Raw genomic sequence first — 25,411 nt, 5'->3', positions numbered from 1 at the left:
TTGTATTGTATTGTATTGTAGTGTAGTGTAGTGTAGTGTAGTGTAGTGTATTTCTTTCTCTAAGAGGTAGTGCTTTCCAATAGATAGAGTTTCCCCTCTCATTCCTTGCCTATTTACATTCAAGCAGCTTCATACCTACAGATAGTCCTTGACTTACAGAGGTTCATTTAGTGATTGTACAAAGTTACAACAGCACTGGAAAAACATTCTTCACACTTCCGACCACTGCAGCACCCCATGGTCACATAATCAAAATGTGGACATTTGGCAACTGACTCATATTTATGACGGTTGCAGTTTCCCAGGATCATGTAAACCCCTTTTGTGACCTTCTGACACGCAAAGCCAATGGAGAAGCCAGATTCACTTAAAAACTGTATTACTAACTTAACAACTAACAGTGATTCAATTAACAACCATGGCCAGACAAGTCGCAAAATGGGGCAACTGACTTAAAAAATGTCTCACTTGGCAACAGAAATTTTGGGCTCAGTTCTGTTTGTAAGTTGGGGACTACCTGTATTTATGTTCTTAGATACATATTAGATACATATTTTCCTGCAAGTATATTTCTTGCAGGAAAAATAATGGTTGAGAAATTGCTTAAGGGTTAAATATTACCTTTCCGCCTGTTCTTGGCTCCTTCCCACCTGAAGGTGATCTATAGATCAGGGGTCTCCAAGCTTGACAACTTTAAGCCTGGCGGACCTCAACTCCCAGAATTCCCCAGGCACTGCTGGGGAATTCTGGGAGTTGAAGTCCGCCAGGCTTAAAGTTGCCAAGGTTGGAGACCCCTGATCTATAGGGGAAATGGGACAATGAATTTAATTTTATATATAACTGAATTTGAATATATGGGATAATTTAGGCCTTGATGAAATCAAAACTCTTATTTGCCAATAAATATGCTTATAATTCAGGTTGTATGGATCATCAATCCAAAGGTGTTGTTCATGCTGGAATTATGGATTGTTATGTTGCCCTGCAGAAAGTCTTGAAATGAGCAGTGAATTCCAGCACATCCTTCTTTCCAGAACGAAAATGTCACATTTGGATTGCATTTTAAGAGAAACTCACAATGAAAATGAAAAACAATCTCAATTCTCAATAAATTTAGGTTTTGTTTAGACATAACATAACCAGTAGCAAGTTGTGATGGACAGTTTGTTCTTGATTTGTAGAAGCCACCATATATCTTGATGAAGGAGGGGCTGGCGGAAACTGGCGGGTTTCATCTGTTTGAGAGTGAACATTTAATATAGAAAAATAATTTCCCTTTAATCTAATATCTGGTTTCTCTTCTCGTTGTTGCCATCACATTATGATTTCTGAAAAATTCATACACTTTGCTTTTGCTTTTAAATTTAATCGAAAATTAGCTGTGGTTAATCACATATTTGTCTTTCCCTTTCTGCTGCCGCATTAATGCATTTCGGTTAAAAATAACGTGGAAGCTTTTTGGAAAACGGCACGCTACCCTGAAGCTGTGATTGTGTACTCTTGTTCTGAAAGATGCTGAAATCTATGAGTTGGAGCATAGCTATATTTTCTTACGCAAAGGCAGCTCAAGGCATTTTCATGCTTGAGGCAAGGACAGGAGTAGTATTTTCCTTTGTGCATACAGAAACCAGTCAGTGTTTTACCTCCTTTAACACTTTTGATGAGACAGCCTACTCCAAGGCAGGAGAGAAGAGCAGCTTAACCTCAAATGTTAGGCCACGCAGGCCTTCATAAGCATCTCTCTCTGCCCTGATTGTATGGCAGTGTTCATTTAGCATGTTGTAGCAAAACCCTAAGGATTTGTTTCAACAATTGGACCATCATTCAGTAAAAAATAAATGTTGAATGTTGAATGTTGAATGTTGATTTTATTTATATGCCGCCCTTTTCCCCCGAAGGGGACTCAGGGCGGCTCACAACTCAACCAGGGAAGGGGGATACAAACAAGAATTTAAAACGACATAAAAAACAATGCATGATTAAAACACAACAGTCATACCAATTTGAGACGGGGGCAACAGTTCTTTAGCCCCAGGCCTGTCGGAACAGCCAGGTTTTAAGGGTTTTGCGGAAGGCCTGGAGGGTGGTGAGGGTTCAAATCTCCACGGGGAGTTCGTTCCAGAGGGTCGGAGCAGCCACAGAGAAGGCTCTCCTCCGAGTAGTCGCCAGTCGACACTGGCCGGCGGATGGAATTCGGAGGAGGCCTAATCTGTGGGATCTAATCGGTCTAGTGGAGGTAATTGGTGCAAGAGCCAAGGAAAATTCAGATTCTTGATTCCACTACCTATTTCCAGTGGCTGCTTAAGGATGAACAGTCCATAACTATAGAGCAGGTGGCTAGATTCTGTGCAAGAGCACTGGGGATTCGTCGCAAACACGTGTCTTATCCATCATAGTGATGTTATATAACAATTGTGGCAAACCCTTTGCATTGCTTAGCCACTTCCCATTTAGCGTTGAACCAGGGGTGGGTTTCTCGCCCCGTTCCAACCGGTTCGGTTGGAACGGGGCCGGTGGCGTCCTCGTGCACGTGCGCAGTGCACGCATGCATACTAGCGTCTGTGCGATGCTCCAGCTGCTCCTGGAGGATCGTGCAGACGCTGTATGCGTCCTGCACATGCGTAGAAGCGCAGAACTCGTCAAAACCGGGTAAGGAGCGTGGACGGGCCGGTGGGCCCTTCGCCGTTCCCGGAAGTTACTTACTTCCGGGTTCGCCGACCAACCGGTTCGCGGGGACTGCCGCGAACCGGTTGAAACCCACCCCTGCGTTGAACCTACAATGGGCCATATAGTTTAGGAATTGCAACTATTGTATAGTCAGACCATGTATAATTGACACTGGATTTTGTTATAGCTTTTAGTTGTTATTTATACTAGAAGTTTTAAGTGTATATATACTGAGTACTTTTATTTGTAATGGTTGCTGATCTAAGACTGTAATAATAAATTGTTGTTGTAGATTCTTGCTTCATGTTTAAACAACAATCACAGCATATTTTTTTACATTTTTACCATAATATAAATACATAAATGCAGTGTATTAAAACTAAAGATAAAAGAATCAGGCTGCAATCTGTCAGGTTTGCAAGAATTCATTCAGAAATATCTATTCCATCCAATTATTACTAACTAGGTCTACCAACTTTTTTTAATGCCATAAAAATTCACTATTTTTAAAAATATAAATATGCATATTGGTATGTTATTTACTATTCTTTTTTTAAAAAAATTAGTAAGGATTATATTAAACAGATAAAGCAGATACAAAAACCTAATACAAAATACATTAAAAAGAATGTTTTTTTTTAAAAAGTGCAGAATTCCCCCCAAAAAGGCAAGAGAAGAGAAAAGAAAAAGAAACCATATGAAAAAATGTCTCCCTTCATCTCCTGCAAGTATATTCAGCATTAACAATTTCTGACTGTATCTTTAAGGTATTACCAAATGCATCTTCATTCCATATCTCAACACATTTTCTAAAAACCCTTTATCTTTCTCTCTTCTCTTAAAGTCCATTTGCAATTTCAGTGTAGCCTCTCTGGTAATTCTCTGATAGTCCAATTTAAATGAGTAATCCACATCTTTTTGATACCCACTTTTGTTTTTTGAATCATCCTCCATTTGTAAATCCATTTCTTTCCTGGAGATTATAATTTTTGATTCCTCTATATCCTTTTCAATTTTATTCCAAGAAATTTAATTCCCGTTAATACTTTTTGTTTGAAACATAAGGTTAAGTAGCTCACACAGTTCTTGAGTCCACAAATCTGAATTTCCTTTAACGTAACCTCTAGTGCTTTCTAGTGATTACCCTTCAAAGCCTCCTTTATCATCAATTTTTTAAATTGAAAAATTCCCACAAGAGAAGACATTTTAGTTAGCTTCCAAGTCTTTCATTAAATCAATTTTATACAAATTTCTGGCGTTTAAATACTTTCCAAAAACAACACTATAGTCATCATTTTGTGCCTTTTACAGAAAATAAAATCTTACAGAGCTGGAAACACACGTATTTTCTTCTTTTTGAAAGGATTAAAGAGGGACTGACCCAGCAAATACAAAGCTTGCAGTTCTGAAAGATTTTCACTCTTTAGAAAATAATTTAAAAACAAATGTTAAAACTCCCAAGGAGTATTAAAAGATGAGGCTTGGTTAAACTTTTGACTTCTTTAAAAAGGCTGTATTAATGGCTCAGAGCATGATAAAACCCACAATTCCCAGCTGATTGCAAGCAGCTACAAAAATATCCATTTCTGCTAGGAGCCCAGGTGGCGCAGTGGTTAAATGCAGCACTGCAGGCTACTTCAGCTGACTGCAGTTCTGCAGTTCGGCTGTTCAAATCTCACTGGGTCAAGGTTGACTCAGCCTTCCATCCTTCGGAGGTGGGTAAAATGAGGACCCGGATTGTTGTTGGGGGCAATATGCTGACTCTGTAAACCGCTTAGAGAGGGCTGAAAGCCCTATGGAGCGGTATATAAGTCTAACTGCTATTGCTATGTTGATTCACAAAAAAACCAGTTGTCTGGAATACCTGAGTATTCTCTCAAGACATCTCTTTAATCCAACGAGAATTATTGGCAGTCTGGATCCTGCATCCAACCTCATTTCTGCTGTGGTGTCCATGTCATTTAAGTGACTCTAAAACATACCAAAATATATTAGTGTGCAAAGCATACGGAAGCTAAGTTTGATCTTAGTAAAATTAGTGATTTTTTTTTCTAGTCTTAATGAAACTCATAGGAATCAGGAGGGGATCATTGTTTCTTTTCCCACAGGTAATATATGAAGAATTGTATGTTAGCCAGGGAAAGGAAGAAATTGGATTTCTTGCTTATTCCTCTTTGAGTCTCTTCAGATGTTCTTTATAGATGCATATGTGTTCTGACCCCCTCTTCCGTCCAGTAACGAATGCCGAGACAAGCTTAACTGGAATGTACTTTAATAGTAAGACACCAACACCTCGGTGGCTGAAAGCCAAGCATAACAAACAGCTAAGGACCTTGGCAGCAACTCAGACAAACTCAGGCAGCAATAAACACAGATAAGGCTTGGCAGCAATCCAGCCTGCCAAGCTCACAGTATTGTCCTCCGACATTAAATTCCTGCATTGACTTCTACAAAGAGGGCCGTGTGCACAAGTAGCTTTTTATACTCTGGAGAGGAGCCTGATGACCACCAGCTGAGTACAATCACCTCCTGTAATTGCGTAATTGTTCCTGACGCCTAGTAGCTCTTCGATGGCGTGCATCCAGGAACAACTCACTGCTGGCCTCCGGCTCACTCTCCCTTGTCTCCTCCCCACTGGTCCAAGGCTCAGGTGCCTCCTGGTGGCCAACCAGCCTCTCTGCGCCCTGCTCGGAGTCGGAACCCCATCCAGGGTCCTCCACATCCTCCAGAGCCGACTCAGAGGGCGCCTCGCTGTCGGAGTCTGGTGGCAGCTCCAACGGCACCTGCTTTGCCACAACACATATGTATTAGAGGTTTCAACTGAATGAACATGTAGATTACTGTAACAACTTACAAAATTCGTTTAACAGAATTTAACCACAGAAATTTTGGGCTCGGTTATGGTCATAAGCCGAGGACTATCTGTGTACAGATTGAACCAGGAGGGATGGCATGATACATAGAGTAATCTCTGATATCTACTTGAACTGCATGAGATGTGCAAGAGAAAAAAACAACACTTTCAATGTTAGAGATGTCAATGGCTGTGGAGAGAATCAAAGTACCTTTTCCCACCTATGCTCATAACCAAGTTTCTCAATCTTTGTTTTTAAGATCCTGGTGCTCCGATGAAGCTGCCTTGTATGCCAGTCAAGCTATCACCTCCGCTACCTCCAAAGAAAGTCATGATCTGCATGCCTTTAGGGGGAGCCGATCTCTCCCTCACGCCCTATTCCGCGCAGAAGAACTCCCAGCAACCAATGACTTCGCACCATCACACAGTCCTACCATCACAGTTAGCAGCGCACCAGCATCAGTACGGAAGCCACAGCCCACATATGCCTTCTGGATCCAGCACGCTACCCATGCACCCTTCAGGATGTCGCATGATCGAGGAGTTGAATAAAACACTGTCCATGACCATGCAGCGGCTAGAAAGGTAATTTCCCAACTCTGAGCATATTATCATTTATTATATTACTTATTATATTTATATTGAGAAGAAAAGCTGTGTAAAAGAAACATCTCTACTAACAAACCCTACTCTAATGCTAGCGGACTGGTTTGTCACCATAGAAAACAGGGGGCTGAACTAGATAGGTTTCTGGTTAAATCCAATGAAACTCTTCTTTTTTTTAATTAAAAAGTTTTAATAAGTTTTACAATTGTATACCTTCCCCTTCCCTCCCTCCCCCCCCCAATCCCACGTCCCCTCCCGCCCTCCCTCCCCACAACCTCCCAGAGCAAATAAAGGGTATAAACATTTAACAATCATACACTAAAATAAACTAACTAACTTTAGCATCCTACCTTCGCTTGTACTTTAACTCCCCTTTTATAAAGCTAACTTTAGATAAATTGTGACATTCCTTGTACCTTCATTCATAAGCTAACTGAATTTCTTAGTCTCATGTTTATTTTGAATGTAATCAGTCCATCTTCTCCATTCCAGCTTGTATTTTTCATCTGAATAGTCCTTGAGGTATGCTGATATTTTGGCCATCTCTGCTAAGTTTGTTACTTTTAACGCCCATTCTTGAATAGTAGGCAATTCTTCCTTCTTCCAGTAGTGCGCCACCAACAATCTCGCTGCCGTTGTTAAATGCAGAATCAAATTAGTCTCTATAACTGTACAGTCTGTAATTATACCTAACAAGAATAACTGAGGAGTAAACTTTATCCTCTTTTTAAGAATATTTTGAATAATCCACCATATTTTTATCCAAAATGCTTTGACTTTTTTACAAGTCCACCATATATGATAATACGGAGCATCAGCACAATCACATCTCCAACATTTAGATTGTAAGTTCGGATACATACAAGCTCATTTTTTAGGATCTAAGTGCCATCTATAAAACATCTTATAAAAATTCTCAAGTTTTGGGCTTGTGTAGATTTTACATTTCTTACCCCTATCTTTTCTCATGTTTCCATCATTATTGGTTCTTCAAAATTTTGTGCCCATTTTATCATACAATCTTTAACTAGCTCTCTCTAACTCTTCTTATGGGCCCAAATTGTTTACTCACAGAAGGGCTGAATTTTTTCAAAAAAAATTTGTCCATGCCTTCTTTCTGGTGACTTAACCTTTAGTGCAGATGTCTACAGAAATTCTCAGTCATCCAGGTCATAGTTGTTCCAAAGGTGCTTTTTTATTTCCAAGAGGCAACTGGACTTTCTGTTTTTTTCTTTGAAAACATTTCACTTCTTATCCCAGAAGCTTCTTCAGCTCTCATCCACGAAGCTTCTTCAAAGCTGAAGAAGCTCCTTGGGTAAGAAGTGAAATGTCAAAGAAAAATCAGGAAGTCCAGTTGCCTCTTGGGGAAAAAAAGAGGAAGAAGAAAGCACCTTTGGGATTTTAGTGCACTGGGAGCAAAGAGCCGTGGTGGCACAGTAGTTAGAATGAAGTACTGCAGGGTAATTCTGCCAAATGCCAGCGGTTCAATTCTTACTGGCTCAAGGTGGACTCAGTCTTCCATCTTTCCAAGATGGATAAAATGAGGACCCAGATTGTTGGGGGCTACTTCAGCTGACTGCAGTTCTGCAGTTCGGCTGTTCAAATCTCACCGGCTCAGGGTTGACTCAGCCTTCCATCCTTCCAAGATGGATAAAATGAGGACCCAGATTGTTGGGGGCAATATGCTGACTCTGTAAACCGTTTAGAGACGGCTGTAAAACTATATGAAGCAGTATATAAGTCTAAGGACTATTGCTATTGCTATCCGTAATGGAAAGATGCAGCACTCAGCTCTGGAATCCAGATAGAGCAGGAAAATACATGTATAGAGCCTTGAATCTCTCAATCAGTAGTGACAACGCTGGATAGATAGTTCAATGATAGAAAGCATCATTTCCCATCAGAGGCAGATACCAAGAAATGTACCAGGAACTATAGAAATAGAGCTCTTTGAGCATAGGCAATAGAGAAGTACATTTTAATAGAGAAATATATTTAATTTACACATCAAAATGTTGAGATTATGTTTTGCTACATTACTTATTCTTAATGATGATAATGCAGTTAAGCCCATCATTTCTTTTTTTCTGGGTAAATATTCATTTTGAGGGCTTGTGTTTGTTATGGCAAAATAAAAGCTTTGAACATTATATCTCTGTACAAATGAGACAGATTTCCATTATCTTTGAGATAATAGTGTTTTTTTTTAGAGGTTAGAGTAATTTGGAGAACAATTTCTCTGACACCTCTTTGAAAATTGTTTGATACTAATACTGTACCTTTACAGGCATTTCTGCATCACATATTTCTGCTTCCTATTTCATTTGTTGGTTTCATGTTTTTCAAAAACGTGTGGCTATCTATTCTGAAGGGTCAGACCAGATTAAGGAGATGAAGAAAATTGCTACAATTAACCTTATTGCCTTCATTTTATATACTGATATTTATGTGTTTGTGGGTGGAATGCCATAATAATTATTATGATCATTATTCAGATTAGGCTAGATCAGGCAATTTGTAATATAAGGTGTTCATTTTTTTTTTAAAAAAAGCAAGTAATTATTAGATGGATGGTTGCACCATGCAGTGTGTTTATGGCAAAGAGTCATTTCAAATTCCTGACTTATTATGCGAAGACAGTAGTCTCTACTTTATTAATTATCCCTATATAATTTTATAATCCCTGTATAATGATATAACTAATCATCCCTATGATATATTGGCTGTATCCCTATTATGTATCTGTTATATGTCATGATAGTTATATAATACTATAAAATTCAAAGTTCAAAGTTTCGTGGCACGACAAAACCGCGCTCGACTAAAGCGCACTTGATTAAACCGTGTCGCTGACGTCGTCAACAGGGCGACAACAGCGAGCGCAGAGAAAGAAGGGCACTTTAAGTAGCGCTTTGAAAGCAAGCCGATTCAAGTTAAGGTAAGGGTTTGGTTTAGGGTTAGGTTTAGGGTTAGGTTAAGGGTTAGGTTAAGGGTTAGGGTTAGGTTTAGGGTTAGGTTAAGGGTTAGGATTAGGTTTAGCGTTAGGTTTAGGGTTAGGTTAAGGGTTAGGGTTAGGTTTAGGATTAGGTTTAGGGGGTTAGGTTTAGGTTTAGGGGTTAATTTTAGGTTTAGCGTTTACAGCGTGCTTTTTTCTCCGCGCTGTTGTCGCGCTGTGATGACATCAGCTACGCGGTTTCGTCGAGCGCCCTTTAGTCGACTGCGGTTTTGTGGTGGAACCCAAAGTTTAATGAATTTATATGCCGCCCAATCCCGAAGGACTCCGGGCGGCTTACATAAAAACAACTCTAAAAAGAATACTAAAAAAAAATTAAAATAGAGAGGGAAAGCAGGTTAAAAAGACACAACATGCACTCAATCTTAGTGGGCTGGACCTCATTCATGAGGTCAACAGCCCCAGGCCTGCCGGAATAGCCAGGTCTTAGTAGACTTTCGGAAGGCCGAGAGAGTGGGGAGGGTCCGGATCTCTGGGGGGTAGATCGTTCCATAGGGCCGGGGCAGCTGCAGAGAAGGCCCTCTCCCGAGGAGCCGCCAGACGACATTGTCTAGTCGACGGCACCCGGAGAAGGGCCATCCTGTGTGATCTTATTGGACGCTGGGAGGTATGTGGCAGAAGACGGTCTCGTAGATATCCGGGTCCTAAGCCATGTATAACCAATCATCCCTATATAATTATATAATCCCTACGTAATGAATCTGCTGTGATTATTTCCTATTGTCAACTGTAGTCTTAGTAGGTGCTCTGATTGTAGGACTAAATCAATGTCCCCAACTTCTTTGTGCACTTGTGATTTTCAAAAGTGGCTTTCAGCCCATTTTATATAGCAGAAGGAATTTAAAAAGCAGATACATTTTGAATGACGTTTCACCCTTGTTTCCATACCTATTATATTCATCTCAATCATTTATCTGCAGCAATCTTCCCAGTGGGGAAAAGATTATGCTTGTAAAATTACCTGCAGAAATCTTAGAGACCATGCATTGTCTGAAAGGACACATTAGGAACTATCGTGGGAGAAAAATGAGTGATTGGTGTTTTGGGATTTTTTTTTCTCCTTATGAGATGGCATTCTTTAGCAACACTTAATGTTGTAGTGGAGACCAAGCACTCTAAAATGAAAAGCCTGTGGGGCTGATACGGCAGTTCACACTTTTCCAAGTGTATGGATCTTGGGAAACATCAGATTTGCAGGTATGGGTTTAATGGGGCTCATTTAAAACATCGCGCTGGGGTTCTAACTAGCCCAGTTCTTAATAATCATAAATTGTTATGAGATTGGAATTGTATTTCATCCCACTTGTGGAGCCTCAGCTTACAATAGGACGTTAATTAGACAAGATTCAACTCTTTGAAAGGACGGAAGCAGAACATACAGAGTACAGAGTAATTAATGGTCCCCATGAAAGAAATATGCCAAAGAACATGGAGCGCTTTTTCCTGTTTTCTGAGTTCCAGAAGTCAAAGGGAAACCTACTTATCTTTGCAATTGTGTACAATGTAATGAGGAAATTTAATACACTCGCCCTCCCTCTTCCATGTACAACATGATCTACATCAAAAAACGCTATTTGAATTTCAAGAGAAACTGCAGGCTGTTCCAGCTTCATCCTGCCGACTATTTGCATAACAAAAAAAAAAGTGTCATTGTATTCATACGCAATTTACTTTACCCCTAATCTGATCCTAACCTTACAACTAACCGTAAAGGGAAAGAACAAGAGAGCAGGTTCAAAGATAATTCTGTCATTCAGATTCAAATATTATGTATCTAGTTGTTTGCACAAAGATAATTACTTCGGAAATGTGTGCTGCGTTGTAGAATAGTTCTTCCTATGCATAATTTCAGTGATCCTTATAACAACCCTGTTGCATGATATATATATTTTCTTGCTTTAGGCTGGGACTGTCAATCAGTCAGTCTCTGGATACCAAGAAGTAATTCCCACTGGGTTTGATAGGGCTTTACAGGAATTGCAATCTTGCATGAATAAAAATAATTTAGCTAATGCAGTGTTTCTCAACCTTAGCCAACTTGAAGTCCGGTGGACTTCAACTCCCAGAATTCCCCAGCCAGCTGTGAAGTCCACCGGACTTCAAGTTGGCCAAGGTTGAGAAACACTGAGCTAAAGCCTTCATGGTAGCAGAAGGGAGAGATGGCCTCATTAAAAGCTCTTCAAATCTTTTATTTGACCATTAAATCAATACTGACCTTGGCCATAGCAGGTAGACAAACCTAGTTGATGACCAACAAACCTAGTTGATGACCAACAGATAAATAGGTCAGATTTGGAACTGCTTGGACGAGAGACCATAAGGCACTGTTTTGTCATCTTTGGCAATTTTAAGATGTCTGGACTTCAACTCCCAGAATTCCCTAGCCAGTGTTACATATCAAGCTAAAGACTACTTTATATTACAAAGTAATTCAGTGCTATCTGATCTACCTTTACCTTTGCAGGACTAAACAATTCCAGGAGAGCATTTGAAGTCTCCATTGATGAACTTGCTCTGTAACTGGAAGGTGTCATTTTCAGATCCCAGGATGGTACAACTCATTCAGGCAACTCGCCATTGTCAACTCACCGCCGCCGTTTCATCCCGGCCAACTCAACCATGGCCAACTTGCTGCATGACAACTCACTTCAATAATTCAATTTAATTATTTAAAACAATTTCAAAAAATAGTTTAATTTTTGTCGTTCACATTTCATTTCGTCCCTCCTTTTGCATCCTTTCTTGAATGATTCTATTCTACCATTTCTTATATATTAGTGTAACTCTTGTCCCATGTTGGGTTGTCCCATGATGAGTTGGCTATGACAAGTTGACCATGGTGAGTTGGCTGAGACCTTTCAGGCCCTTGACTCCATATCACTCTACTCTTCTCCTTAGCTTGTGTTTTATGGAAGAATGGAACCAGCTTGTAGACATAGCATCCTATAAAATTCTTTCAGATTTCAGATTTAACCTTTCAGGTAAAGTTTCTATTTGGTTTGGGTTAATTTGGTAGGGATTCTAACCAGCTTGTAGACATAGCATCCTATAAAATTCTTTCAGATTTAAGATTTAACCTTTCAGATAAAGTTTCTATTTGGTTTGGGTTAATTTGGTAGGGATTCTAACCAGCTTGTAGACATAGCATCCTATAAAATTCTTTCAGATTTAAGATTTAACCTTTCAGGTAAAGTTTCTATTTGGTTTGGGTTAATTTGGTAGGGATTCTATTTTTCCTTATATTTCTTTAGCACAAAACAATGCTCCTTGTTCAAGGTTAGTTAAATCCAACCTACTCCTTTAATGTAGCTTTGTTAATAATTCATAAATTGAGAATTCAGACAGATGCTGAACGATTGGGAAGAGGTACAAAAGTGGCACGTGTCTATTTCTCATAATCCCAAAGCAGGGTATCAAAATAATGGGCCAATTATTCAGTTGCCATCACTGTCGGAATGATATCTCTTAACTTCATCCTTGGGAGATTAAGCAGCTGATGGCATTGTTTTGTCTGAAAAAGCAGTTGCCCTTTTCATAATGCATGCGTGCAACGCATCTGCAAAAAAAACCAACACGCCTTGATGCATTTTAAATTTATTTTGTTTTGCTTTGGCAGACATGCTTATCTCCGAAGAGATTAATGTACATATTTTTTTTAAAAAAGACGTGTTTATTTTAAGAAGTCAATTGTGCCATGCAGCATCTCTTACGAATATCTTTGATAGCATTGCCATTTACAGTCTTGCTGATCTAAAGGGAAAAATTAATCGCCAAAGAGTTTGCAAAGTTGGCGGCAACAGACATTTTTGAGATTTCTTGAAACCATAGGTGTCCTTATCAGTGTCAACCGTATAAAGATATATATGTCAGTGTTCGAAGATTGCAGTTGGTCCAGAATGCAGCCGCGCGAGCGATATTGGGTGTACCTAGATACACCCATGTTACACCCATCCTCCGCGAGCTGCACTGGCTCCCCATTGGTCTCCGGATGCGCTTCAAGGTGCTAGTCGTTACTTTTAAAGCCCTACATGGTTTAGGACCTGGCTACCTGAGAGACCGCCTCCTGCCACTTACCTCCCAACGGCCAACAAGATCGCATAGGTTGGGCCTCCTCCGGGTGCCGTCGACCGGACAATGCCAGCTAGTGACCACCCCCACCCCCCCAGGAAGGGCCTTCTCTATAGCTGTGCCGGCCCTGTGGAAGGATCTACCCATTGAGATCCGGACCCTTACCACTCTCCCGGCCTTCTGTAAAGCCACCAAGACTTGGCTGTTCCGGCAGGCCTTAGACGGAATGCACGATGTGGAATTTTAATAATTGTATCTTTTTAGTCTTCATTTTTAATATGTTTCTTTTTACCTTGCCTGTAAGCCGCCCAGAGTCCCAAGGGAGTGGGCAGCATACAAATCTTATTAAACTAAACTAAACTAAACTAATGGCACAAACCCTGCTGAAGACAATGAAGAGATGAAGTCTAAACATCACTTCATATATGATTTCACTGCATACCTACACGTAGTTCTTGACTTATGGCCACAATTGAGATCAAGCGAGATAGTTGTAAGGGAATTTTACCCCATTTTATGACTTCTCTTGCCACACTTGTTAAGTGAAGCACTGCAGTTGTTAAGTTAATAACATGATTGTTAAGCAAATCTTGGAGCCGAGGTGGCGCAGTGGTTAGGGTGCAGTACTGCAGGCCACTTCAGCTGACTGTTATCTGCAGTTCAGCGGTTCTAATCTCACCGGCTCAGGGTTGACTCAGCCTTCCATCCTTCCGAGGTGGGTGAAATGAGGACCCAGACTGTGGGGGCGATATGCTGACTCTGTAAACCGCTTAGAGAGGGCTGAATGCCCTATGAAGCGGTATATAAGTCTAACTGCTATTGCTATTGCTAGAAATAGAAAACAAAAAAAAAACCAAAATATTATATAATAGATTATATGCTTTAAAAACAAAAGGGAGAGCAACCTAGAAAAAATAAAGAAGAAAAGAAAACAATTAAAAACACTGAAAAAATAACTAAATCAAGCATAGAAAACTTTTAAAAATGGGAGGTAGAAGTGAGATAGAGACGGATATGGAAAAAAGAGGAAAAATAGGGTCATACTTCCCAAGTTTTTAAGTTATATTTTTGAACATCATTGTGATTCAGTTTTTAAGCAATGAATTAAACCTTGACCATAAAAAGCTAATTCAAAGACAAATAGAATCCAACATTTACCTACCGTGTTTCCCCGAAAATAAGACACAGTATTATTTTCTTTTGATCCCCGAAATAAGCACTTGGCCTTATTTTTGGGGAGGTCTTATTATTTTTGAGGTGCAGGAGGCAGCAAACGGAGCTGCTGCTGTATTGCAATATTTTCAGGGAGGGCTTGTTTTGGGGGAGGGCTTATTTTAGCGCATGCGCTCCAAAGCCTGATTGGGCTTATTATCTTATTTTGGGGAAAACAGGGTATTACTCAAATGTTCTTAGTGTCAGCGTTCCAAATACCATGCAGAATTAAATCAGAATCGAAGGCAAAACTATGCTTAAAGTTCCAATTTAATAAGACAGGCATGTTGGCATTGTGCTGTGGGATTCCAACTCTGGAAGTTACATCAGAATCCCACCCAGTTAAAAGTTCATGATCTTGTCCCCACACCCACAGTCCATCACATGGTCCAATCTTCTTCTTCCACGCTGGCATCTACGCCCAAATGGTTCCGGTCAGGTGTGAAAGTGCGGAGACAAAGGATGACCTTGGCTTCTAGTAAAGAATGAAAAACTATACATTCCACAATCCTACTCCTTCTATTCCCCCCTCCCATCGATTACACTTAAAGAAACAGCATAATGAAATAAGAGAAAGTGTGGCAGGCCAAAATTCTAAAAGGAATATAAATGCAGGCCTGACACTTAGTAGGAGTGTATCGTCAACTTTGTTGCGAGTGACCAAGTTCAATATATCCAAAGTTTTCTCTTTCAGTTGCCTCTGTTTTAACCTGAAAGATGCTGACATTGCATTTCATTCTGAAGATGTAGTATTTCTCTTCTGTATTATTTCTTGATTCTAAAGCTCCAGTTTACATGGCGGTGACAGCCTCTCAAAAACTGGAGGCCTTGCGGACATGAGACAAGTGCCAACTGTTGTGATTGAATGTGATGACAATAAAGAAAATGTGCCTCATGAATCTGATTTTGGCGATTCTTCATGCCTCTACACAAGAGAAGAAGAGGATGAGGAGGAAGATGAAGATGACGACCCCTCGTTATATTCAAGTAAGTAGAGCTCATTATTTACAAGTCACCTGTGCATGTTCTTTACACGTGGTGCTAGAGAAAACAGTACTGGTTCTTGCAATTGCTTTGAATGGATCATGATGAAAAAAAGTAAAAGAACTTTTCTGGAGTGAAACAGTTCATTACGGGAAATAAAATATATGAGAAAACCTTTGCGTAAGGAATGTGAAAATTCTGGGAATTAACAGATCCAGATATAAAAGTAAAAGTGGTAGATCAGGAAATGTATAATTTTTGCTTGATCGCTCGTAGTGAGCCTCAACCAGTGGTGGGATTCAGCCAGTTCGCACCTATCCGGGAGAACCAGTTGGTAACTTTCTTAGTAGTTCAGAGAACCGATTGTTGGAAGAAATCTCCTTTTGTTTTTTTCCCCACTTTACAGGGCTAATCCTGTAAGGAAGGCAGGAAGGAAACATTCTAGTGTTGTTTCTAGCCTCATCTTTATTGCCCTGCTTACAGAAACTGCCTCTCCAGTTAACCCTTATTACATTGTAACAGCTAAGGCGAAGTGTCCATCGACCTGAGTGACCTTGAGTTGGCCATGCCCACCCAGTCACATGACCACCAAGCCCCACCTACCTAGATAGTCATTAGGGCAGAGAACCGGTTGTTAAGTTATTTGAATCCCACCACTGGCCTCAACACAACCTCTTTGAGTCCTTTCATAACATCTGAAGTTATTGTAATTGAATTGAAGGAAAATATATTAATATTTAAAGGGATCATGGGATCACCAAACCTTGTGAAGTTTCTTCCTATATCACCAGAGAAAACTTGGAGAATAATCTTAATATGATTTTATGAGATTTCAGGTGATATTGGAGCACAGTGGGGATTGGACAAAATCTGAAAAGGATTGATGACACATGATATATTTGCTTAAATCTTTGCATATTCATATTTGGATCTGAAAAGCTTTGAAAAGATATTCAACCTCTTGCTTCTGCCAGACCAAATCTTAGCTAGAGCAAGAGCCGAGGTGGCGCAGTGGTTAAATGCAGCACTGCAGGCTACTTCAGCTGACTGCAGTTCTGCAGTTCGGCTGTTCAAATCTCACCGGCTCAGGGTTGACTCAGCCTTCCATCCTTCCGAGGTGGGTAAAATGAGGACCCGGATTGTTGTTGGGGGCGATATGCTGACTCTGTAAACCGCTTAGAGAGGGCTGAAAGCCCTATGAAGCGGTATATAAGTCTAACTGCTATTGCTATTGCTATTGCTATTGCTATTAGCTGCAAAAAGACTCAAATGTTGCTGTAAAACTTACTCAGTTTTTCCAAGTCTGTTATATGGAACCCTCGGGCTCTTCTTCGTGTTCTCCTGACAGGATTGGTCCTTTTTCTGACCCATTGATCACATTCCAAAACTTTGGGTATGTTGCTTTTCAGCCTGAGATTTCAGAAAAAGAAATTGGGTTTCCACTGCAATGGAATTGGAGGATGCAATCCAATCCTGTCTGTCTCCATTGTTGCCTTGCCTCCTTGTTTCCCTAGCTGCAAATGCAGGATTCAGCAACACAAATATAAACATAAAATAAAATAAAATATCTGGCGTTGAACATTACGCAAGCCGCAATTGCTTAAGTTTCATTGGGAATATGGGGATATAGCCTATATGGTATTATGGCCCCAAAATATCTAGTGTTGGACTTAATAATGTTCTTGACAGATGTGATCAGGATGTAACATTAAATGAAGGAGGAATCAGGTGTTCCACCTCTTTCTTTGTGTCTATAGGTTGAGGAGAAGCAATTTTATATTTATTTTGTTCTTTATTTATTACATTTTTACACCACCCATGTTACCGGAATGAATCTGGGCAGTTTACAACAACGCAGTAAAACAATGTAAGCACATATGTAAAAGGAGAGGTTAAAAAGGGAGTTGAATCAAAGTGTACAAGGTAAAAGTGGAATTCAGTTAAAAACTCAAAAGGCTAAAAAGTTATTTGTATTGTTGCAAATTGTGCTTTTCTACCATTACAGGTGTTCTTTCAAGGGAATATCAGTTCCTTGAATTTAGGATCCTGTGCCAGGGAGGAGAGCTTTAACCCCATTTTTTTCTTTCACATAATGCTTCCTCCCAATTATGGTTGTTTTCCTTACAGTGGCCTATCAGTTCTGCTGCTCTTTTCTATCCTGGAGATGGCAAGAGTAAAAAGCCTTGGGCCTGGATAAAGAGCCGCCTTGCTAGCTGAGATTGGAACCTTGAAATCACTTCCACACGCACATTTGTCTCACATGCAAAATAATCCACTTTGCATTCATGGAGGGTTGAGATAACATTATATTCAGCAGGGAAACATTCACCTTCACAAGAGAGCACACTAAAGAGAGGAAATGCTTTTGGAATGGGCATTCAATATTCAAAGTTCCATATCCGAAGTTTCCGCAAGGGTGGGTAGAGATCTTAAAAAGAGATCTTCATTTTATTTTGTTTTAAACAAAAAGAAATGCAAAAGCAATGCTCCTGTGCCTGCACTGCAGCCGTTAAACGGAATGCAATTCTCTCTTTCCAAGGCTCGCTGGCAATGAAAGTTTGCAGGAAAGATTCTTTAGCGATCAAGTTGAGCAACAGGCCATCCAAGCGTGAGCTGGAGGAGAAGAACATCCTCCCCGTGCAGACAGATGAGGAGCGGCTGGAACTCAGGCAGCAGATTGGCACCAAATTGACCAGGTAGGAAAAAATCGTCTTTCTTCCCAGCACCAACAAGCATGAAATAAAGCTGAGCCGAGGTGGCGCAGTGGTTAAATGCAGCACTGCAGGCTACTTCAGCTGACTGCAGTTCTGCAGTTCGGCTGTTCAAATCTCACCGGCTCAGGGTTGACTCAGCCTTCCATCCTTCCGAGGTGGGTAAAATGAGGACCCGGATTGTTGTTGGGGGCGATATGCTGACTCTGTAAACCGCTTAGAGAGGGCTGAAAGCCCTATGAAGCGGTATATAAGTCTAACTGCTATTGCTATTGCTATGTTACAAATACAGGTAGCCCACATGTTACAACAGTAACATTTAGTGACCACAGTTGCAACCGCATTGAAAAAAAATGATTTATGACCATTTTTCACACTTGTGACAGTTGCAGCGTCCCCATGGTCACGTGACCAAAATCCAAGTGCTTGGCCAATGGCACGTATTTACGACCATTGCAGTGTCCTGGGGTCACCTGATCATCTTTTGCGACCTTCTGACAAGCAAAGTCAATGGGGAATCCAGATTGATTGTACAACCGTCTAACTAACTTAACTCCTGCAGTGATTCGCTTAACAACTATAGCAACAAAGGTCATTAAAATGGGGGGGGGGGGAAACTCAGTTAACAAATGTCTCACTTAGCAATGGGAATTTTGGGCTCCCATTTACAGTCATAAGTCAAGGACTTACTTGTATAGTTTTCAAGCAGTCCTGTACTTCTGGATTGCACCGATCACAGAATTGGACTTTGCACCTTCCCAGATGCCAGGAAGCAAAAAGCAAAGGTTCTCTCAACTGAATCTCGAGAGAGGTTTAGAGACAAGGGGTTTGTTAGGTCAGTTTGCTAAGCTGAGTCTAGTAATAGGACAAGACAATAATGTAGACACGATTGCTTCAGATTCCTCCAATGGGCAAGGCGGAAATGATCTTGCGTTGGGCTATTGCTGTATCTCGCTTCTATTTTCATAGAAGACAGGGCTTAAACATGATCAAAAACGGACTCTCTAGTGCAGTGATGGCTAACTTTTTTTCCTTGGGTGCCGGATGAATGCCCCAGGGGTGGGTTCCTGCCAGTTCTAACCTCTTCTATAGAGGAGGTTCCACATATCTACAGTGCCGTTTAGAACCGGTTCCAGCTCCCTCCTACCATCCATCCGCCCATCATCAAGATGAAGAGCGAGAGGAGGAATTCTGGGAGTTGAAGTCCACAAGTCTTAAAGCTGTCAAGTTTGAACACCCCTGTGGTGTTTTTTTTTTTCTAAAGGGTTAGGGGTGCAAGGGTCTTGTAACTTGACAGATTTAAGACTTGCATGTTTCAAATGCCAGAGTTTCTGAGCCAGCATTTTGGTTGCTAAGCATTGTTAAGTGAGTTTCACCACATTTTACAAGTTGGCCACGCCCACCCAATCACATGACTGCCAAGCCACTCACACTCAGTAACATGGCTGGCAAGCCACTCACACTTTGTCAAAAGGCCATCAGCCACTCCCACACAGCAGGCCACACCTACAGAAGAGGTTCTAAAAGTTTTTGAAACCCACCACTGGAGTGCCCACACCCATAATGCAATGCCTCGGGTGCACACCCGACCCCCCTGCACATGCCCTCCCCACGCATGCAGCACAACCCCCCATGCCCCATTTTGGTCTTAGCAGGCCTCCCTGAAGCTGTTACAGGTGTTATGCCTCCCTTGTATGCAGCTTTATTCATCTTTAGCATTCATCTACATTGTTTTGTGGTGCATTTCCTACCTCTCTAGGATTTACCTCTATCTGCTCCTGTTAGGCACTTCCTGTTCCTGTTATGTGTATATATTTATATTATGGATGGCTTGTATAGCATTTTAACTACATTTGATTAAACTAGTTGAAACAGAAGCCTCCTGGAACCAAAAATAGGGTGCTGGGGGGGGGGTGCACCTCCCGTGGCCCAGTTTTTGGTCCCAGGAGGCTTCAGGGAGCCCTGCTAGGCCCAAAACACAGAGCAGGAGGCACTCCCCCCGCTGCCCATGCATGCGCACGTGCCCCCACCCACCCCGCGCATGCACGCGCATCTCCCGCATGTGCGGCACAGACCCAAAACTCAGGTGGCTGGCGGGAGGTGCATGCATGGTGAAGCTGAGTTGGGCAACGGCTGGCATGCCCACAGAGAGGGCTCCATGCGTCACCTGTGGCATGCGTGTCATAGGTTCGCCATCACGGCTCTAGTGTGATAGACATGAAATGCTATCTGAGTAATTGGCTGGGGTGAATAGTTAGCCAGACAAACTGCCACTGCTGGAGAGGGAGGCTGACCTCTGATTTTTTGGGGAGATGAGTATCAAAAACATTTCGTTTTTAGCTCAGCTTCAGTGCTGGCTTTCCTACTTCTCAAAGAGATAAAGCATTTGGCGGATAAACCATAGTTTGCTGTTTATGCTTCAGTTCTATTCCATTTTTCTTCCCGGATGATGAGAAGCCCTCTAGCAGAAGTTAAAGAGTCATCTTTAGTAATCAGTTTTGCGCTGGATTTAAGGCAGTTAAATCTCATTTGCGTCTCGAAGGGGGACAGCCTGTCTTCCAAATTCGGAAGAAGATTTGAAGTGTATTCAGTGACTCAGAGCATCTCTCTCGGAAATTTAATTTGTGTGGCTTTCAGAAGACTCGGATCTTTATATTGCAAATCAGTGAGTCACCATGGAGGAGATTTCTCACCTTGACTTTAGGGGTGTTTTAGCAGCAGGCACAAAATTGTCTCCCATCACTGCTGCCAAATGCAGAATTACATTACCTATATTACAGGCCCACTAGAAGTAGCCTTTATTTGGGTTAGGTAAGCGCCCCGTTGGGAGAGCGAGTGCGTTCAGAGAAGCGTTGTGAGAGTGGTGTTGGAGAACACACAAACCAGCATACAGCATACAGAGACACTGCCAGGAAGCAAAAAGCAAAGGTTCTCTCAACTGAACCTCGAGAAAGGTTTAGAGACAAGGGGTTTGTTAGGTCAGTTTGCTAAGCTGAGTCTAGTAATAGGACAAGACAATAATGTAGACATGATTGCTTCAGATTCCTCCAATGGGCCAGGAGAAATGATCTTGCATTGGGCTATTGCTGTATCTCACTTCTATTTTCATAGAAGACAGGGCTTAAACATGATCAAAAACGGACTCTCTAGTGCAGTGATGGCTAACTTTTTTTCCTTGGGTGCCGGATGAATGCCCCAGGGTTGGGTTCCTGCCAGTTCCAACCTCTTCTATAGAAGAGGTTCCACAAATCTACAGTGCCGTTTAGAACCGGTTCCAGCTCCCTCCCACCACCCGTCCGCCCATCATCAAGATGAAGAATGAGAGGAGGAATTCTGGGAGTTGAAGTCCACAAGTCTTAAAGCTGTCAAGTTTGAACAACCCTGGGATTTTTTTTCTAAAGGGTTATTGGTGCAAGGGTCTTGTAACTTGACAGCTTTAAGACTTGTGCGCTTCAAATGCCAGAGTTTCTGAGCCAACATTTTGGTTGCTAAGCAAGAGTGTTGTTAAGTGAGTTTCTCCACATTTTACAAGTTGGCCACACCCACTCAGTCACATGGCTGGCAAGCCACTCCCACCCAGTCACATGGCCAGCAAGCCACTCCCACCCAGTCACATGGCTGGCACGCCACTCCCACAAAGCAGGCCACACCTTCAGAAGATGTTCTAAAAAAAATTGAAACCCACCACTGCACATCCCTCATAGGTAAAATCCAGCCAAAAAAAGAACTAATTAGCAATAGCAACAGCAGTTAGACTTATATACCGCTTCATAGGGCTTTCAGCCCTCTCTAAGCAGTTTACAGAGTCAGCATATTGCCCCCAACAACAATCCGGGTCCTCATTTTACCCACCTCGGAAGGATGGAAGGCTGAGTCAACCCTGAGCCGGTGAGATTTGAACAGCCGAACTGCAGAACTGCAGTCAGCTGAAGTAGCCTGCAGTGCTGCATTTAACCACTGCGCCACCTCGGCTCTAATTCACCTTGTTTAATTATTTCATTCAATTCTTATGATTGTGTCAAATAAAGCACGCAAAGAGCGTTTGCTGTTCTCTTTGAGAGTTAACCTTTAAAACTGAGAAGGAAACAATTCATGTTGTATTTCAGGTTTCACTTTCAGCCTTTCTGTTGTGTATCATTTCCTTATTTGGCCTCTGGCTGTGGGATTTAAAACAACAATAACACCAACGTGCTCACACATTTAAAGCATACATAACAATCCTGCTACAAGATCCTCAGCTGGTGTAAGGCATTAAGGAGAACAAGATGCCCTACAGGTGTCAATGGTTGGGATTGTAAGTAATTGAAATTCCACTGTCCAAAGTTGGAGGGTTTTTTGTTTTTTGATATCTACCTCCTCCTTCTTTTGGATTCACATCAGAGGTGGGTTCCTACCAGTTCGCACCTATTCGGTAGAACCGGTTCGTCAAATCTACCGAACCGGTTAGAAGAGGTTCCACCAGTGGACCTGGAAAGCAGGCCACACCTACAGAAGAGCTTCCAAAAAATTTTGAAACCCACCACTGATTCACATTCTCCAGATTTTATACTTCTTACTTCAAGAGATTCTCAAACTCATCTTTAATATATTGCAATCATTCATTCAAAGCTTTTTTTTCATAGAGAATTAGAGTTGGCATACTAAGCTAGCTGGGCTCGATAAGGATATCAGAAGTTAAATTCTCACAAGAGGTCTTAGCAGAGTCAAGAAAAAAACTAAAAATTATAGTCTTCTGAGAAGTTTGAAATGTGAAGTGTTATTGAAAATTTAATAATTTTGCATTACAAATGCAACATTCTAAAGAAAGTCCCTCAAGTCTTAAAACAGCCAGCTGATTAAATTAACTACATTAATTCCAGCAGGAACAACAACATTTTGAACATACGACTCCTTGGACAATAATCATACCCATCTGCTTTCAACTAGGACTCTCCATTTTCATAAGAAAACTGATCTAGATGTTTTTGAGGAATGTTTTTTATTGCTTTAAGCTCAAAAGAAAGCATTAGTAGAGAGGTTTAAAAAAAAGGCTAAAAGAGTCCCTGCGGATTTTAGTCCCCTAGTCATTGTTGACTATAGGGAGTGGTGCTCATCTCCATTTCAAGGCCATTAAGCCAACACTGTCCAAAGACATTTTCCACAGTCATGGGGTCAGCATGACGTCATGGAGGGCTGTTACCTTCCCATTAAAGTGGTATCGTATTTTTGGGAGTATAAGATGCACCTTTTTTCCTCAAAAAAGACGCTGAAAATCTTGGTGCGTCTTATCCATCGAATACAGCATTTTTTGCCTCCCAAAGCCCCACCCCCTTCACCAAAAGGGTTGCGCATACCCTTATGAGGCTTTCAGAGAGCTCCTGGGGGCTGGGGAGGGCAGAAATGAGAAAGAAATGGGCTGTTTTTTGCCCCCCCCCCAGCCCCCAGCAGCACTCTATAAGCCTCCATAAGACTATGCATGCAATTTTTTTGACAAAAAATGGGCCCGTTTTTGTGAAAAACAGGACATTTTTTGCTCATTTTTGGCCCCCTCCCCTCCCCAGGAGGACTCTGCAAGTCCCTCCAAGGTTATTCATGTCTTTTTTTAAAAAACAAATGGGCCCATTTTCGCAACAACGAGCCGTTTTGGGGAGGTTTGCAGCGTGTAAAAACTCCCCCCCCCCTTTTGGAAAGCTCTTTAACTGATTGATGAGAATTACATTGATTAAGTGCTGTGCCAGCAGAAACAAAGTCTTAGGTGCTGCAGATTGTCAGCAATTTCCTTCTCCAGCACATGGATAAATACACCTGGAAACATCTACCTACCTACCTACTCTCTCTCCCTACCTACCTACCTACTGTATTTCTCTCTCTTTCTATCCCTCTATCTACCTACTTACCTACCTACTCTCTCTCTCTCTCCCTATCTACTGTATTTCTCTCTCTCCCTCTATCTCATACGTACCTACCTACCTACTCTCTCTCTCTCTCTCTCTCCCCCCCTACCTATCTACTGTATTTCTTTCTTTTTCTCTCTCTTACTCTCCCTACCTATCTACTGTATTTCTCCCTCTCTCTCTATTTCTCTCTCTCTATCCCTCTACCTACCAACCTACCTATTCTCTCTCTCCCTACCTACCTTTTGTATTTCTCTCTCTTTATCTCTATTTCTCTCTATATCCCTTTATCTACCTACCTACCTATCTACCTACCTACCTAACTACTCTCTCTCCTCCTATCTACCTACTGTATTTCTCTTTTTTCTCTCCCTCTCTATCCCTTTATCTACCTACCTACTTTTTTAAAAAAAAATGCCTCTTCAAAACCTTGGTGCGTCTTATACTCCGGTGCGTCTTATACTCCAGTGCATCTTATACTCTGAAAAATACAGTATCTATTTATCTACTTGCATTTGAATGCTTTTGAACCGCTAGGTTGGCAGAAGCTGGAGTGAGGACAGGAGCTTACCCTCTGTCTTGGTGTTCTGGTCTCAAACCCAGGCTGCCGGCTTTCCAGCCAACAAGCTCAGCATCTTAACCACTGAGCCACTCAATAGAGATAGTGAAGGATGAAAGTAAAAAAAAACAAGGAATTGTTATCACAAACAGGAAGCATATTAGATGGCATAATAACATTGCACTCTCTGAAAAATGCCAGGCCTGGGATCAACTTATTCTGATTACTAAAATGAGTGAGGCCTAAATTTAAAACACAGTAATTATCTAATAGTTGTTAAATGTGGGTCTTGTTGGAGTACTGTAGAGTACTGAGTTCTCGTTTAAGGAAAAGGAAATAGATGCATAAAAAGAACACTGTAGCAATAGCACTTATACACCACTTCACATTGCTTTACAGCCCTCTCTAAGCGGTTTACAGGGTCAGCCTTTTGCCCCCAACAATCTGGGTCCTCATTTTACTGACCTTGGAAGGATGGAAGGCTGAGTCAACCTTGAGCTGGTCAGGATCGAACTGCCGAACTGCTTGCAGCTGGCAGTCGGCAGAAGTAGCCTGCAATACTGTGTTCTCACCACTGTGCCACCACTATAGAGCTGAGGTGGCGCAGTGGTTAAATGCAGCACTGCAGGCTACTTCAGCTGACTGCAGTTCTGCAGTTCGGCTGTTCAAATCTCACTGGCTCAGGGTTGACTCAGCCTTCCATCCTTCCGAGGTGGATAAAATGAGGACCCGGATTGTTGTTGGGGGCAATATGCTGACTCTGTAAACTGCTTAGAGAGGGCTGAAAGCCCTATGAAGCGGTATATAAGTCTAATTGCTATTGCTATTGCTACTATATAGTTGAAGAAAGAATTTGTATCTGTT

General features: G+C 41.5%; 1 protein-coding gene across 5 annotated transcripts in view; it reads left to right on the top strand.

The window, feature by feature from the left end:
- The window catches only part of PHACTR1 (phosphatase and actin regulator 1), a 299,830-nt gene that overhangs the window by 257,769 nt on the left and 16,650 nt on the right, over positions 1 to 25,411 (top strand). For all 5 annotated transcript variants that reach the window (XM_087707455.1, XM_087707457.1, XM_087707458.1 and 2 more), the window contains 3 exons: positions 5,782 to 6,106; positions 15,205 to 15,407; positions 17,944 to 18,100. In XM_087707455.1, the coding sequence (XP_087563581.1) occupies positions 5,782 to 6,106; positions 15,205 to 15,407; positions 17,944 to 18,100 (685 nt within the window). The remainder of the gene's footprint in view (positions 1 to 5,781; positions 6,107 to 15,204; positions 15,408 to 17,943; positions 18,101 to 25,411) is intronic.

The sequence above is a fragment of the Thamnophis sirtalis genome, unplaced genomic scaffold (assembly GCF_051295495.1).
Source record: "Thamnophis sirtalis isolate CommonGarterSnake01/CBP01778 unplaced genomic scaffold, rThaSir2_p1.2 scaffold_2, whole genome shotgun sequence".
Taxonomy (NCBI): domain Eukaryota; kingdom Metazoa; phylum Chordata; class Lepidosauria; order Squamata; family Natricidae; genus Thamnophis; species Thamnophis sirtalis.
The sequence above is the reverse complement of the archived record's forward strand: the minus strand, read 5'-3'. Positions and strand labels throughout refer to the sequence as shown.